This window comes from Trichoderma reesei (genome assembly GCF_000167675.1).
Source record: "Trichoderma reesei QM6a unplaced genomic scaffold TRIREscaffold_16, whole genome shotgun sequence".
In the NCBI taxonomy this organism is placed as follows: Eukaryota; Fungi; Ascomycota; class Sordariomycetes; order Hypocreales; family Hypocreaceae; genus Trichoderma; species Trichoderma reesei.
In genome coordinates this window covers 630,734-646,993 of record NW_006711163.1, presented here as the reverse complement: position 1 = coordinate 646,993, position 16,260 = coordinate 630,734, and the positions used below count along the sequence as shown (strand labels likewise).

The window sequence follows — 16,260 nt, the reverse complement described above, 5'->3', positions numbered from 1 at the left end:
GATGCGCACTGGCCCTTGATCCTCCTTTGAGGGCAGGCTGAGGCATTACGCAGGTGTTGACGATGCAGGTCCAGAGTATACTCATTGCCTCTGCGGCCGTCTTGGAGGCATTGCCTAGGCCTTTGGCTCTCATGTTTGTTGTATTATCTGTGCTGCCCGATCACGATGGCTCATACGGCATCTTGCTCCAGCGAAGCAAAAGATTGACAACTATTGCGCAAACGGGACAGTAACTCACCTTGTTCGCATTTGGACGACATGGACACCTGTTCTGCATAATCCCCAACTAACCACCATTCACTTGTGTCGTTTTGTTTGCGTACTCTTCACCCTGCTCTCCCGTCTGCCCAAATCACCACGCAAGCATCAAAGACCTGGAACTCGCTATATCAATGGAATCATGTTGCGTGAAATACGTGGCCATCTCGTGTATGGGCAGGTAAGCCAAAAAGTTGGGGGCTTGTTATAGCCGGAAAAGCATCCATGCACGTGCTAAGTGATGAATAACTTGGCTTCGATACGTATGGACAACGGCGGGTCACAGAGTCGAGTGAAATCTTCGTTGAGCCAGCGTCACAAGTATGAATGTAAGCCTCGGCCTCCTGTGGACTTTAGTGGTAAATATTGGCTAGGGGGGGCGAGGAGGTGCCTGTCCAAGAGCAAGTAAGCCTAGTTGCTACACACACATTATACACTCATGTGAGAAGAAGAAGTCCTTTGGTCCGTTACACATCGCTTCGTAATAACATGAAGACTTTTTTCCAACTACAATTACATGACAAAGAGCAGATTGGTATCTGTCACCAGGTTAGCACAGCAAGTACGCTTAAAGCGATCAATGGGCATACCTAGAGGATGACTGCAAGACAGCTGCGGCTTCTGCGTGTACTTGGTCTCGAGAATCTCCCGGATGCTGTTGAGCAGTTCCACGTAGCTCTGCTTGGGGTTCTTCTTGAGGGCCGAAATGAAAGCCCACGACATGGCACCAGTAGCCTGGGTTCCAATCGTGGCATCGGCACTGGCAGATTCTTGTTAGCAATCAACAGCACAGCAGATGCCGAGTCATGGGAGTAGAAACATACGATGTTTGGTCATCCTTGCTGCCGGAAAACATAATGACGTCCGCGGGTGACGTGCGCGTTGCCATGGTCTTCTTGTAGGCCCCGTCACCATTGAGCGCCTGCTTGGCAAAGCCCATGATGCTGCTCGCAACACCAGCCATGTTGCCCGAGGCATACGAGGAGATGGCGCCCAAGAGGCCCTGGCCGGCTTCCTTGGCCAAGTTGGGCTCCTTGAGGATACCCTTGGTGGAATAGACATACGGCAGATCCATGACGGTTGCAGAGTGGCATGAATCGAAAATGGCTGTGAGACGAACTCCCTGCTGCAGGGGCTTGACAACGTGAAAGTGAATCTCGTCGTCGGTAATGTATCCAGCCTGCTCGAAATCGACGGGATAAATGCATTCGTCATAGCCATCGTCCTCGTCACCGTCGGCATCCCGCACTTGACCGCCGTGGCCTACACAACATGGTCAGTGATATGGTGTACTCGTGCCTGTGTAAGACAAAAAGCTTCACTAGTTACTTACCGGAGTAGTGGAGGAACAGGGAGTCGTTGGGCTGCGCGCCGTTGACAAGCCAGCCAAAAGCACGTATAATGTTGGCCTTGGTCGGGCGCATGACGGGATCCGTCTGGTCATCTGTCAAGATGACCATGTCCTCGCGCTTGTAGCCATATCGCTCCACCAAGAATGCCGACACGTTGTGGACGTCGTTGATGCATCCCTTGAGCTCGGCCTTTGTACCAAAGTAGTTGATTCCAATCAGCAACGCCTTCCTCTTACCCGTGCAGTTGGAGTACTGGAAGGTATAACCACTCGGAGCACCGTGACCAAACTGCTGAGGAGTGGAGGGCGGCGGCGGGCCGGCTTTCGCGTGCAGCGCTGTCGGAGGGTTGAGAGGATAGCCATAGGCATCGAGGCCAGGAGGAGGCGGGTGTGAGGGAGGCGGGTAGTGGTTCGGGGGAGGGCCACCGGGAGGGGGATATTGGTTCTGGTGGCCACCGTATCCGCCTTGGGGCGGACCGTAACCACCGTGAGGCGGCGGAGGCTGGTGAGAATTGTAGCCGCCGTGAGGAGCGCCGTAGCTTGGCTGAGGAGGAGGAGCACCGTAGCCGGGCTGGGGAGAGGGAGCGCCGTAGCCGCCGGGGGCAGGCGAGCCGTAGGAGGGCTGCGGAGGGTAACCGCCGTGGGGAGGAGCTGGCGAGGATCCGTAACCGCCGTGGGGAGCGCCGTATCCGGGCTGAGGCGGCGGCGGAGAGCCGTATCCTCCCTGTGCGCCGTAACCGCCACCGCCGCCGCCGCCTCCTCCATAGCCTCCGCTGTATTGCGGGTGCGGAGGGCCGTTGGGAGGAGGATAGTTGTTGTTGTTGCTGTTGTTATCGTATCCGTAGCCGCCTCCGCCTCCGCCGTGATGGCTGGCGCCGTGGTAGCCTTGGCCAGGGTATCCGGACATGGCCACGAGTTTCGATGGACGAGAAGACGATCGAGGGGTCGCAGGTGAAGAGGAAGAAGGTGAACGGCGACCTTGCGATATGGTTTGGTGGTGATGTTGGTCTCCCTTGACGTTGGAAGAAGGGAGTCTTGAGTTTGGAAAGGGAAAGTCTAGGGATTGGATGGGTTTGATGTCAGCTCCAACAGCACGATGACGGTAGGCGCGTCATGTAATGATCCAACCTATCGATGGCACGCGCACTTTAGCCGCCAAAGAGCAGAGCCCTGCGGTCAGCCTTGGGGGACCCCTCCAGGGCTCCTACAGCGCCCGGAGTCCGGCTTGGCGGGCCAGGGCTGCTGCAGCTGCATCGACTCCAGGCGGTTAGGCGCTGCGATTAGTGGCAACCGGCGGGGGACTGGGGGGGAGAGCACGGGGGAGGTTCAGTGGCTGTGCACTTGACGGGTTGCAGATCGATCTCGACACGTCCAATCCAATGCCCGAGACGTTGCCTGACTGACGGCGACAAAGGCCTTGGCTGTAGCTGTGGAGGGGCCTCCAGTCCATTATCATCTGATGATAACTTGGCTCTACTCCATCAAATGACTTGGCATACTGGACTGGTGACAGTCAGAGGGTTGTGGCCTCACTCTTCAATGTATCTACGGGCCGCTGCTGGCATCCCTCGCTTCACCTGTACATGCAGCTGGAACATCCAGGTCGATATACCTACCCTCTTCCAGTCCCTCTAACGTGCTATATTCGCTGGAATCTTTGTGCTGTACGAGGACAGTCTTTGATGGTACCCAGCCATCTCTGAGCCCTTTGTTCTGTAGGTAACAAGAGTTTAGTAGGTGCTGATCAAACAAGTTCTACCAAAGTCATGCGGAAAATGGCGCGTTCGGTACGGCCCGTGTTGACTGGCTATTTGGCGAGCAAGCCACAAAAGAGACCAGATGCACTTTGTTACCTTATGTAGGTACCTAGTATGGACGAGTGAAGTTTACTTGTATAGGTACAAGGCTGAAGTTTCATGCCTTAGGTATTGGACGAGGCTCTTCTCCAGGTCCTTGTCCCGTCTGGCATCAAGATTCTGCCGGGGCGGTCTCTCCACCGAACCACCGCCTGCATGTGCCTGCGCCTCGTGCTGCCCATGTCTGCAGCCCGTCAACCCTCCTCCAAAGACGTCCATACATAAGGTACATGTATGCACAAGCTGGCACCCATGAACTTCTTTGTTCGTCTGCTTCCCCCGGAAATTGTATTCAGACTTCAAGCCATTTACTCGCCATATTGTCATCATTTCCCCTTCTGTTTGCTTACCTGATTTCCTCACGTCTCCGCTAGCAAACGGATTGCATCTGAGCCCTTCAACTTCCACCATGTCATACGTCGACAATCTCTCGGGCCAGTTTGGGGAGCTCGGACTTGGAGCATCTCAGTCCCATCAGCCTCCTCCCCGTAAGTTGCCCGTCAAAAGAAAAAAGCCAACATTGAGATTTTTCCTTCCAAGAGTCTACGACTGATACAACGCCAGCCTCGGGACAGCATGACAACTATGGCTACCACTCCGCCAACCGAGACGACGCCCCTCCTGCTCAGTTCTATGCCTCTCCCCCTCAGCCAACATACCAGCCTCCCTCTGACAAGCCGCCTCTCCCTCAAGGCTGGATCCCCCTCTTTGACCAGAGCCGCCAGCGGTGGTACTACGCCAACCAGGAGACGGGCGTGACCCAGTGGGAGGCCCCCGGCTACGTTGCCCCCCCTCCACGACCGCCCATGGAGACGTATCCGAGCGAGGACTCTCGCGGCAGTGGTCACTCACCGTATCCCCCGGCTGTACCCTATGGACACACTCCAGGAGGCTATTCGGCTCCTCCAGGACCTCCCCCATCCGCATCCTATGGCGCGCCGCCGCCTATGCCCCCAGCTGGCTACGGCGCTCCAGCAGGAGAGTACGGTGGCCACGGCGAATATGGCGGTCAAGGCGAAGAAGAAAAGAAGAAGAAGAAGAAGTCGTCTGGAAGCAGCGGCCTGCTTCTCGGAGCCGCGGGAGGTGTTGCCGCCGGCCTCGTTGGCGGGGCCCTCTTGCATCACGCCTTGGAGGATGACAGTAGCAGCGACGAAGAGAGACCGCATTACGCGCCTCAGCCGGTAATCATCAACGAATACAACAACGACTACGATAATGACTACAGCGGCGGCCCACCCGCCGTCCTCCCCACGACAGACGCAGACGGTAACTCGGTGTCGTCAAGCGATCGCGAGTCGGTCCAGGAGGCGCGAGAGGAGTACGAGGAAGCGCTTGCGGATGTCCAGGATTCAGATGCCAGCAGTAGTGATTATGAGGAGCTGGAGGAGGCTAGGGAAGAGTATGAGGAGGAGTACGAGGAGACTTACGAGGATTGAGGTGGAAGTTTGCCGTTACCTACCTTTTGCAAATGTCCATTTCGACTTGATTTTGAACGTCAGTCAGACATGTAGCTTTTAGCCATGCGATCTGCATCAACAAGTTCTCATGATTCTCATTAAAGCACACGTATCTCCGTCTCTGTAAGAAGTGCTATACTAAATATCCAGTCGTCTATAAAGACTTACACCCAGGGGTCCTCACAATGTCCCTTCTATTTTGGCTTCGCAAACCGACTCTTTGACCGAATCCAAGGCCCGAACCTATGAAACGCATACGGCACCGCCGTAAACACCAGCGCAATAAGCCCCAACATGGTCAACGCCCAATGGATCTCCAAATTCTCATACATCGGAATCGAAATCTCAATCATGCCTCCCGAAGCAACATACCGCACCAGCGTAATCATCGTCAGCGCGCTCGCCGCATACACCTCATACGTATCAATAAGATACATGTACGTCGAGACAAAGACAGAAAACATGCCAAAGCCAAAGAGCACGGAGGCGAGGATGGGCGACCAGATGCTGATGTGGGGATAGGCCGTCCAGCCCATCCAGAAGAAGGAGATGGGGATGGCGGGAGCGCCGATGAGGGCGTACCAGAGGAAGAACTCGGGCGGGATGCGGGCTGGTTCGGATGAGCCGTGAATCTTGGAGAGTTCTTGCTTTGCCCATTTGTACAGCAGGGGCGTGAGGACCGCCGAGGAGAGGACCAGGCCGACGCCGATGCCGACGAAGATGGTGCCCGTGATGCCGTCCGAGAGGTTGTACGTCTCTTGGAAGACAAACGTGTAGCCGTCCAGGAAGCCAAAGAGCATGAGGTAGACGACGGTCAGGTAGCCCGTCCAGAGCATGATGGTGGGTTCCTGGATGGTCATGATGAACGGCCTCTTGACGGCCGTCATCATGCGAGCGCGGAACGTGACGTGCTCTATCTCTGCGGCAGAGACGTAACGCGTGTCGTTGGTCAAGCGGCGGAGGTGGCTGGCTTTCCACTGGAGAAGAACGGGTTCATATGTTTCGGGCTGGAAGAGGAGCAGCGAGATGAGGAGAGCTCCGGACACGATGATGGTGACCCATTCGGTCCAGCGCCAGGAGATGTCGTGTGCCTGAGAGATCCAGCCGCCGACGACGGGGCCCAGGACTGGTCCCATTAATCCAGTAGCTTTATTTGTCCGAAGAAGTCAGATCAGTCACCCCATCTCAATGATTTGTAGAAAGCATTAGACTTTACCGGCAAAGATGGGAAACGCAACAAGGCGTTTCGTGGGATCCCACAAATCGCCAATCGAACCACCAACAGTCGACAGCGGCGACTCTCCAAAGAAGCCCGCAAAGAAGCGACACACGAGCTGCCCTCCCAACGACTTGGAGAGTCCCGCCCCCATGAGGAAGAGCATGTATATCGCCAGCGAGCCAAAGTAGACGGGGTTGCGCCCGACTGTTTCCGACAAGGGGCCAGCAATCAGGGCGCCAAAGCCAAAGCCAGCAAGAAACTACATGTACCCATTCCAACCAAGTATTAGAAAGAATGACATCTTCCATTGAATGACCAGACTTTCAATCGTTGCATTGAAGAACTTACCAAGCCAGTCGCCAGAGCCTCCGCAACCTCGCTCACCCCAAAATCCTCCGCCGCCCTCTTCATCACCGCCGCATCAATTGACGCCGCCATTCCCACCACCAGCGCAATGATCCCTACATTGATCGTGCACAGCATCCTCTTCGTCAGCGACCAGTTCCGCGGGTTCAACGGATCGTTGGGCCCCTCGAAGCCAACGATGAAGACTTTACTCCCGTCTGTGGAGGAAGAAGGGTGTGGTTTGTGCACGATGCCGGTGAGGGCGGCGGCGAGGTTGGTGCCGATCTTGCTGAGGGAGTGGTCGAGCGGTGGGGAGGAGGAGGAGTCATTGTCTTCGATGTCGGTTGTGTTTGCGGATGCTTCTGTGTCGTTGATGCCTGTTTGGTCGGTGTTGGGATGGGGACTTGGTGTAGTGTTGTCGTTGTCGGTGGCGGTGGTGGTGGTGGTGCTGTGTCGTCGGTTTCGATTCCGTTGCAGCTGGGCTTCTAGCCGAGTTCCCAGGGAGCGATATTGGCGATACGCCTCCATGATTGAAGCTTCGACTTTTCCAATTCTAAGAAGCGGCAGCTGTCTGAATGTGCTGAAGCCGTTACATGGAAGCTCGATAGAGATCTATATGAAAACCAAAGGGACATCCCTCGTTTATATCCCACACTTCCAATCCACCAAAACTCTACCACTTCTCTCTCCCCTGGCAAACATGAGAATCGGAGATGGATGAAATTCTCCGTTCGAGTGACCATTACTAACTGGCCAATGTAAATCCCACGTCGCCACAAATTTCTTTCCTAATCCACCGTGATGAATTTTTTCTTTCCCTTCCAGACTCTGACATGTCGTCTTATCGTCACTCTATCTCGCAAAACTCGGCACGCAAGACCCAGCAAGCCAAAGGCAGAACTAAACTGGGAACGGCAACGCCCAGCGATTACCCACAACGGGAAGAGTTGCCTTGGAACTTATTGGGTGCGGGCTTGCAGTAATACTGTCTGGTATCAGGCACGGCAGACGTGGCGGAGGGTCCGGCATATCTAGATTGATACATAGTCATAGGGGAGTTGGCTAGTCCGCAAAAAGGAAACAGTTCCCTTGTAATAGTATTGATGGAATCAAAGCTAGCAGTGTCCTTGAACAGCTCCTGAGAACGTAACTTGATGCTCTTTGTCAGCTCGAGTGAAGCAATGTCGCCTCTCGGATATGCTTGTCTACATCTCCGAGACGTCCCAAACATGTAACCGACGATCTCCGGCATCGAGATGCACACAATCTTACCATATCCCATCTCATCTCTTTCAATCCGATGCAAACTGCGCAAACTGCTACCTTCATGAGACTCAACACGTAAGGAATCTCGCTTCAAGCAAAGCTTCAGGCATTTTCAGGCCATCGAGTGACTCGCAGCTTGACACTCCTCCTACATTGCCCCCTTGCGGCAAAAAGCTCCAAAGCTCCAGCATCTCACATGTCACATTCTGACGCTTAGATGTGCTGACGAACGAATGCCCAAGTACGGAGTCATCTCGGGCTTAACTTGACGTCATAGGGGTCTTTGGATCAGAGTAGAAACTCAAAGGACTGCGTGCGATTTAATCGCAAAAGGAGCAAGCAAGCAATGGAATCGCTTGGATAATCCCATCAATATCTATTGCGAAATCGGATCTCGTCCGGTCTCCTCATCGTAGATGCAGAGCTCGGCAATCGGACTCTGCTCGCTCATCAACTTACGAGTTCCGATTACATCTCCGGGTTGCTACCGAACCCCCACTACACCTTTCTCGCTTGAAGAAATGTTGAAACAGCCTGAAACCCTTATGGCGTCTTGTTCTGCAGTTTGGAATTTTGTTTTTCAGGCTCAGGAGTTGCATGACTTGGTGTTTGTACATCGGTATCGTACGTGGTAACCTCGCGTAGGCGACTAGACACAGGAGGTGCAAATGACGATTTTAGCACCCGGGTGGTCCTGCGGAACGTGGGCATCCCCGTCGGAGCTATGGGTACAAAAGCACATTAGTATCGACCTATGGCTTCATGCCGGCGCAGTACTATGCATGATAGTCCTCACCTGGCCTGTCATCCTCATCATCGAAAGGATTATCATCTTTGGTAAGAGAGGGTGGTGATAACGGCGGCGGAACGAATGAAGACGACGCCTCATCCGGCGTTACGTCGACAGAACCATACGAGTCTGGTGGCCAGATATAAATGTCCGGATTGGGTTGAGGGTAGTTGATCCTGCCAAAGGACGGAATTTGCTTTCGCTTATCAGACCCTCCTGGATTGCCCTCCTCTACCTCTGCGATATTGACGCGCTCACGACACTCGGGGCATTGCCACTTCGCCGTTGCTGCGGGAGCGGTGGAAAGGCTGACGCAGACCAGATGGAACCACTTCCCTTGGCAGCTCTACTGGGTTGTTAGATACTGGTGTGCATCTCTTGAGTAACAACAACCAGCTGGCGGTGCTGAAAGGAGACTTACGTTGGTATTACCACACTGTATCATATCGCCAGAGCCAGCTTCATGGCATATGCAACACAGTGTTTGGTTTGATTCAGAGGGATTGCCTTTGGTACCCTCACCGACAGCCTCCATTGACGCCTGGCCCCTTTCTTCCCTAATCAAATGAAGCTGCTCAGGACTACCAGTCCCATATTGAGTAACACTTCGGACTTTTTGCAAGAGTGACTCGTCGAGCTTGAGCTCTCCCCTGGCTGTGAGTATTTGGAATTCATCAATCAGATCTCTGTTTACGCCAAACAGCTTCTTGGCTGCCAAGTAGGCGTCCTGAGTGGAGCGCGCGTCATCCTGAGTATCCCGGAGTATCTCGAGAAGCTGTCTGTATACAAGAGGGCTACCCGTAAAGCGATCCTGGGGTGAACATGTTAGCGTATGGATTTAGATTGTGGCATGCATGACTCTAGACCCTACTTTGACCTTGGCCACCCAGCTTTCGGTAGATCCGACTTTCTCCAGCTCGACACGATCTATATGGCTCTTGGAAACATCGCGTGTATCAACAGCTGGGTTGTTATATGTCTGCTGTCGTTGCGAATCTTCTGGTTTTTTAACCGCCTCGATAATGACCGGATCCGTATTTGGCGCGTAAAACTGCACCCTTGAATGATCAATCGCCTCGATCCGGTATTGATACGGAAGGAGATTGCTGAGCTCTTGGGTGACAAAGGAAGGATAGCCTTCGAATAGTTGTCCAATGTTCGAAACGACTTGATATACATCTCTGGCGTGTTTACTATTAGCCCTTTCCTCATGCTAAATCTGTTGTATGCGCACTGTTGCCTGGTACTAACATGTGCTTGATGAATCGCCTCGGCGGCCTCGTAGCTATGACAATACAAGAGTCTCGGCTGGCGCAGCATCTTGAGCATGGGTTGGGAAATCTAGCGTCACATTCGAGCTATTCGATCTGTTAGCCAATGTAGTCTCTATAGAAGAAACATGCTTACCTTTCTCGATAGGCATTGTTGACATGGGCCGCGCAATGATACCGTCAGAATGTTGAGGAATCGTGTGAACTTATCCGGTTGATCCTTGAAATAAGACTTGACCGTGGCGAGGAAGTCGTGATAGTCCTGACGGGGCGTTATTACTCAGTAGATGAGGAGGTTGACTTTGCGCCATAAGAGTTCTGCCATACCTTTACTTTCTCTATGTGTGAAATCTCCGTATGTTTGTCGCAATCAGCTTCTCTGTTGAACGACATGTGACAGATCGAGCATGTATAGGGTCTCTGATGTGTCTGATGGATCTCGAGTTCGCCTTGCGACGTCAGATCCCCGGTGGGTGATAGGGCTTCAGGTTCGAAAGAAGCATCTGTGCCCGAGTTTTGACGCTGAAGGTCCTCATTGATATGGGAGCCTTCGGAGTGGTTATGATCTGCCCCAGTGCCAGTATCAGGCGAATCCTCATTATCCAAGCCAGTGCGCGTTCTCTTATACTCATTGTAGGCGGTTCTTAAGATATGCTCTTCCTTCTCCCAGTTGGGTCCTTGCCGCCGGCGAGCAATCTCATAGTAAGTCTCACCTTCGAAGGTTCGCGTAGGATTGAAGCCTTTTTGCTCCAGAAGAAGCTCCAGAATCCTGGTATCAATTTGGCCGATGGCAGCCAGCATCGGGGTTGGATATTCGGCTGCCAGTACTGGGGAAGGGTCTGGGTTGGCCCCAAAGCTCAGAAGCAGCTGGAATACCTCATGGCGAAGGTATCTTGCCGCAGCTATCATGGCCTCGGGCATACCATAGCTGCCCTTGGTCTGCAGGATCCGTGCCACAGTTTCAACATCGCCCTGCGCGGCTGCGGAACGTAGCCTCAGGATGTCCGAAAGCGCGCCAGGATTCCTTGTCTCAATATGGGAATCCAGACTATCAGGGTCGTGGGCATCTTGTACGTCGTGCCTAGCATCAGTCTTCATTGCCTTGATCCCAGAGGGCAACCCCTGGTCCGTATCGCTTCCTCCATGATTGAACTTACTGGGGGAGCTCATATCATTACGCTCTGACGTATCTTCGGACCCAGCGTTTGAGGCGATTTCGACAGGTAGCGCTGATAACGAAATTTCTTCCAGATGCCTGGAAAGGTGCATGGTGACGGCCCTCTTTCCGCTCCCTGTTTGCTCTTTGCAAAGAGCACATTGAGCTGAGTTCCACTGTGGCTCCATCTCGTGGTCAAGTGCCAAATGAGCAATCCACTTCTCACGACTTTGGAAGGTGGTGCTGCTATACGGGCACGACATGTCTAAACACATGTACGGTTGGAGATCGAGATAGATATGCCGTCTAAGAGGCGATTAGTTTGTCCATTAGTTTCGGGTTGTGAGCGTCTTACTTCCACCCAGAATTGTTGGTGATGACTACTGTGCGGCCACAGGCAATACAAGAGAAAGGAAGGCCCGACTTTGCTTCCCTTGAGAGCGGTGGTATTCGAACCGATTGACCGTCGTGGCTATAACTCATGGTGGTTTCCGCGTAGGATACTGTCAGGGCGAGAGAAGCGCCTAGTGACGTCCCGACTCCAGAGTCATGGAATTTGCTGTTGGCAATTATTGTGCCTGCGTACTCTTGTACTTCCTGATTCACCAGAGGTCCGGGCTCCTCTCTCCCTTGGGCATCTCTCGTCGCTTGACATCGTAGATATCGCTCATAGTTAGCCCTTCCCAGATGTGAGGCAAGCGGCGTTGCTGCCGAAGGGAATCTGTTTTCGATCTTGTCGGAAAATAGCTTCTCAGGGCTCCAGATGAGGGTTATATGACTGTTCGCAACATCTTCATCTTGAGTATCGAAGATTGGATATTTGAGCAAGGGGTCGAGACTCGATAAAACGAGGGTGTCGGTCTTGAGATCCTCGGCAATTTCATGAATATCGTCATTCGAAAAGTCAGAGGCTGCATCGCTCGAGGAGTCATCGCTCTGTCGGCTGGAAGCTTCAGCTATGATACCAGCTGCTTCTTCGATATTTGACTCGACGCTGGAACATAGAGCCTGGAGTTTCTCCGATACGTGGACCAGAGGTAATAGTCCTATAGACGACATTGGTATCATATCAGAGCCATTCAGCATTGACATATGTGCCAAAGGGAAGATAAAGAACATACTTTCGACAAGCACGCGGCCGATATGCACCAGGTTCTTTAGGGTCGTATAACGGAGTTTCCACGATCGATTGAAGACATCGTTCAGGCGACCCTCTGCAATTCCATAGCCGTCGGACCATAGAATCAAAGCACTGCAACTGCGTTCGAGGCTGATTCGGGCGGTTTGGGGAATCTTGTTTTGCTGATGTCCCGAAAGCGCCGGAATAATTGATTTGAAGAGCGACAATAAGCTCGCTGCAAGACCGGCAACCACGTTGTGGTCGGCAGCTTCCTCAACGTAACCGCTGGGCTGCACCTGCAACTGTTGCGATTGCCATTCCAGGATATTCTGTATGGGGTCGCAGTCAGCTTGAGATGGGAGGAATCCTGCCATTTTGCCTCATTTCAGCGGGATCGGAGAGGAAGAAGAAGAAAAAGCAATGTTATCAGGGATTTATCTGATGTCTCATGCAAAGACGTGGTTCACGCTTGTGTCAGTTACAAGTCCAGCATCGCAGAGAAATCGACAAGATGGCGATACCGAACCGAACCACGCGAGGAGCGACATTGGCAACGACCTCAAGCTCGACACAGCCGCAGCTGATAGTGCGGAGGTGTGCTACCAGAGACGTTGAAGCGTGGATGTGTAGACCAATCAGTCTCGATCTGAGGCCTTGTGCGAGTCTTGGCTGCATTGGGCGGATTCGGAGGATTTCAAGGCTGAGCAGCGTCATGCACTCTCCGCTCCGCCTCAATCGCCTGAAGGCATTTTGAAATGACAGGGCGTGACGTTTGCTGTTCTATCCCTTACTCGATGTCGCTCAGGCAACTTTCTCGGCGATTCTCCTTCTCTTGTTTTCAGCCTACATGCGACATTCGGCAGCATCAACACTTCGTTAACGAAATGGATCCAGTGTCTCTCACGCTCGGAGTACTGCCCATGGTTGGGAACGCTGTCAACGTATACAAATCAGTCCGGGTGAAGTTCAAGATCTTCTGCCACTACTCCGCCGAAGTTGAAAGGATACGGAAAAAGTTTGGAGCGCAGAGGGATTACTTCCTCAATGAAATCGAGCTGGTCCTACGGCTGGTCTTGCAGGACCAGGATGTCATCAGAGACATGATGAAGGATCCCGCACACGATCATTGGAAAGCGCATAGCCTCGAAAAGAAGCTCGAAGCAGTACTGGGGAGAAATATGGCGTCGCTAATTGATATCGTCAACGACACCAGGGAGAGCATGGCAGCGCTGCAGAGAGCGTTCCAATGCTTTACACCCTTGGAAGAGGAGCAGAAACGGGTAAGAAATTGACATCTGGTCAGTGATGGTTGCGTTGCAACTGTTAACCCAGCACTGCACTCAAGGATGAGCAACTCAAGCGAAAACCACTGAAGAATTCCATCCGAAAACTGAGGAAGCGGGTTACGATTACATTCGAGAGAAAGTCCTTCGAGGACCAAATCGACCGTCTCGAAAGATCCAACGGCGGACTCAGGCGTCTCCGAGAACAAGTCAGCCAACTCCAAAACCCCCCGCGTCACACTGCAAGAAAATCTTCTGCAAGAGGAGCTAGATTGCCTCAGGAGTTCGGGGCATACGGGGCCATAAGAAGAGCCTCAAAGGCCCTCCATGAAGCATTGAAGACGGCTTGGTCGAGCACTCAGTCACCGCATTTGGGGCATTTCGTTAGGCTCTTTCTAAACGCCAGAGCGGAAACTGACGTACAGATGGAGATTGCCATCCTATGCTATGGTGCCGAGATGCCGCAAAGAGCCCTTCTAAAGACGACATTGACGAGGCTCGAAGTCCGGTCGAGGACCAAAGACTCCATCACCTGGTCCAGTGCAGGGCTGTTAACCCCAGCGTCGGAGGCGGACGGCTCGCAGAGCGAACAACGAAAGCGACAAAGGGTTAGATTTTCCAGCGTCGGCGGTGGCTCTGATACGGGCAGCGACGCAGAATCAGCGTCCTACGCCTCTACGACTCGTACCGAATCTGCCGTTGTTTCGACAGACAACCTACAGCTTACGGGCCACTTCTGCCGCGAACTCTCCAGACGCTGCTCGACTCCAAATATGATGTGCAAGACGGAAGGTCTGGGGCATATTGACAGCTGCATGCAGGAGGGATTTCGCCACTGTTTCTTCCCCTGCTCAAGCTCCTGTGGCGGCAAACTGGCTCCTGACAATGTGATGCTGGTGGATGAAGCACTCGGCCAGTCTGCCAGCACCAGGTTGACCGTCGTGGGCCAGCTGCAACTAGCTCACCGACTCGCTTCCGCAGTGCTCAAATTCAACTCCACACCATGGCTCAACGAAGCCTGGAGTGTTCGAGATCTTGCGTTTTTCAGACAAGGAGAAGATTTGACAACGTCGCTCCAGACGCTGCATATTGGCGTAGAGTTGATTCACAGCAAGCCCGAGCCCGGGGACTCCATGTGTGTGATGGACATCGAGCCGTCGGCCAACCTCTCACAGTCCCTCGAAGACGCACAATACAAGCACGGGGTGCGAAATATAACGCTCTACAGCTTGGGGGCCGCTCTGCTCGCGATTGGCAGGTGGGAGCGTATTGACCATAACGACATTGAGAGGGTCCGTCGTTTAGCGTCGCAGCCTTGTTACCTGGGGCCTGTATATCAGGAGTTGACCCAGAAGGTTCTCGACTGCGATTTTGGGTACGGCAAGGATTTGAAGAAGCCCAGGCTCCAGGAGGCCATCTACGAGATGGTTGTCTTGGAGCTGGAGTCGATGATTGCGAGTCTTGATATATCTGATGATGAGTAGGAGCTATTCGTACACGAGATGCCCAAGGGTTCCAGACATGTGGCGTTCTGCATGAGTGATTGTATCTCTTGCCCCTGAGATTATAGTGTACTGTGATGAGATATCGGGTACCATGTCCGAAGTTGAGTCGTTTGAAAATCATGATACGTGTCGAGTGGCGTCCACTCGTGGTGAACACTTGTATCAATATCAAGCGTCCGCGTCATGATATCTGATAAAAGGCCCGTCATCGCACACGCACACAATTACCTGTCGCCTCCATGGCAAATTAAAGGGATAGCAGAAGAAAATGCCTTTACAAAGATGCCGTCTTCGAAACAACTGCCTCTTGCAGCGATGCTGCGATGTATGTATATTCTCCCTCTCGTTCCGAGTCATGCTCAGTTACTCCGACTATAAATACCAACATTGCGCATACGTAATCAACTCGAACTGCTTTGACGGGCCATGCGTGCAGAGTCTCGAAGTGCCAAGATAGAGCTCATTTCATGCACTTCGACCAATCACGTTCATCTTCCCCACGACTCGTCGGTTGGGTACATGTGCCGTATTGCGCGTATTCGACTGCAAAAGAAGCGCTTGGCGCTGCTCAGCTTTCTGCTGTTTAGTGCACAAATGCCTTTGGCCCACGTTTCAGAGGATCGGCGCTAGGGGGGGGTGAAAGGAGCCCAGAATTTAGGCTTTCTGCTTGGGTGCCGTATTGCTCGTAAAGAACATGAAGTCCCGGGGACTCGACAGAGGTAGTGTTTTAGTGCCTTGGGGAGGTTTGGTGAGGCTCAGATGGTGGTTTGGCATTGAGGCTGTGGGTTAGACTTGGTGGTCACTACTTCACGGCGCCTCTGATAACGGTTATGCAGAAGAAGCTGTTTTGGTATACTCAATAGCAAAGGATCAGACAGGCATAAATATGCATGCAGGAGTCTGAAGGATTCATTCTAGTCACAATGTAACTGATTGATTGAGCATCAAGGCATCACTCAGTCAACTGGTGCTTCAGTGTTGAGGTTCACACGTTGGTATCCCATTCAGGAAATACGTGGCGCACACCAGCACCAGCCCCACAACCGGCTCTTAGCGACCACCACCTCGAACCGTTGCGGGCCAGACCTGGCGCTGCTAGCCCGCCAAGGTTAGCGGGTGGCTCCCTAAATGCCCTATGACAGGGGCATCCTACGGGGCTTTCAGGGCAGCTGGAGCTTTGGGTCCTTTCGCTGCCTTCACTGCCAGCCACTGACAACACCAAGCCGCCCACCTCTGGGACATCATGGCGCAGCATTCATTCATTTCCCCTTGGCCTCTCTCCAGCAATCCAGGCCTCACAAGTGCGAGACCCGACCCAAGCGAGATGCAGTCCACACGCCTGACCCCTGTCTGCCTCTGCGCAGATCAATGCTATCCGTCATG

General features: G+C 53.1%; 4 protein-coding genes across 4 annotated transcripts; 1 reads left to right on the top strand and 3 right to left on the bottom strand.

Annotated features, from left to right (window-relative positions):
* Window positions 1–771: 771 nt before the first annotated feature.
* TRIREDRAFT_65324 (uncharacterized protein) lies at window positions 772–1,931 on the bottom strand (the record flags this gene model as incomplete). Its single annotated transcript, XM_006967194.1, has 3 exons — window positions 772–1,018; window positions 1,083–1,521; window positions 1,592–1,931. Coding segments are annotated over 3 exons (1,026 nt in total), but the record flags the coding sequence as incomplete, so codon positions are not given.
* Window positions 1,932–3,744: 1,813 nt separating this feature from the next.
* Window positions 3,745–4,924, top strand: TRIREDRAFT_122943 (uncharacterized protein). Its single transcript, XM_006967281.1, has 2 exons — window positions 3,745–3,953; window positions 4,030–4,924. Exons 1-2 carry the CDS (start codon window positions 3,875–3,877, stop codon window positions 4,899–4,901), a joined length of 951 nt encoding a protein of 316 aa, XP_006967343.1. The 5' UTR covers window positions 3,745–3,874; the 3' UTR covers window positions 4,902–4,924.
* Window positions 4,925–5,116: 192 nt separating this feature from the next.
* Window positions 5,117–6,690, bottom strand: TRIREDRAFT_65583 (uncharacterized protein; the record flags this gene model as incomplete). The annotated part of the gene is made up of 3 exons (XM_006967193.1): window positions 5,117–6,069; window positions 6,139–6,400; window positions 6,490–6,690. Coding segments are annotated over 3 exons (1,416 nt in total), but the record flags the coding sequence as incomplete, so codon positions are not given.
* Window positions 6,691–8,295: 1,605 nt separating this feature from the next.
* Window positions 8,296–9,871, bottom strand: TRIREDRAFT_124338 (Hypothetical protein; the record flags this gene model as incomplete). The annotated part of the gene is made up of 5 exons (XM_006967192.1): window positions 8,296–8,474; window positions 8,549–8,888; window positions 8,964–9,353; window positions 9,414–9,723; window positions 9,777–9,871. 5 exons carry the CDS (start codon window positions 9,869–9,871, stop codon window positions 8,296–8,298), a joined length of 1,314 nt encoding a protein of 437 aa, XP_006967254.1.
* Between the last annotated feature and the right edge of the window lie 6,389 nt (window positions 9,872–16,260).

Excerpts from the sequence above, each read along its gene's own strand:
- TRIREDRAFT_122943 (XM_006967281.1), top strand. The coding sequence starts at position 3,875 with ATGTCATACGTCGACAATCTCTCGGGCCAGTTTGGGGAGCTCGGACTT. Across the intron at positions 3,954-4,029 it reads GTCCCATCAGCCTCCTCCCC|CCTCGGGACAGCATGACAAC; the intron begins GTAAGTTGCCCG and ends ATACAACGCCAG.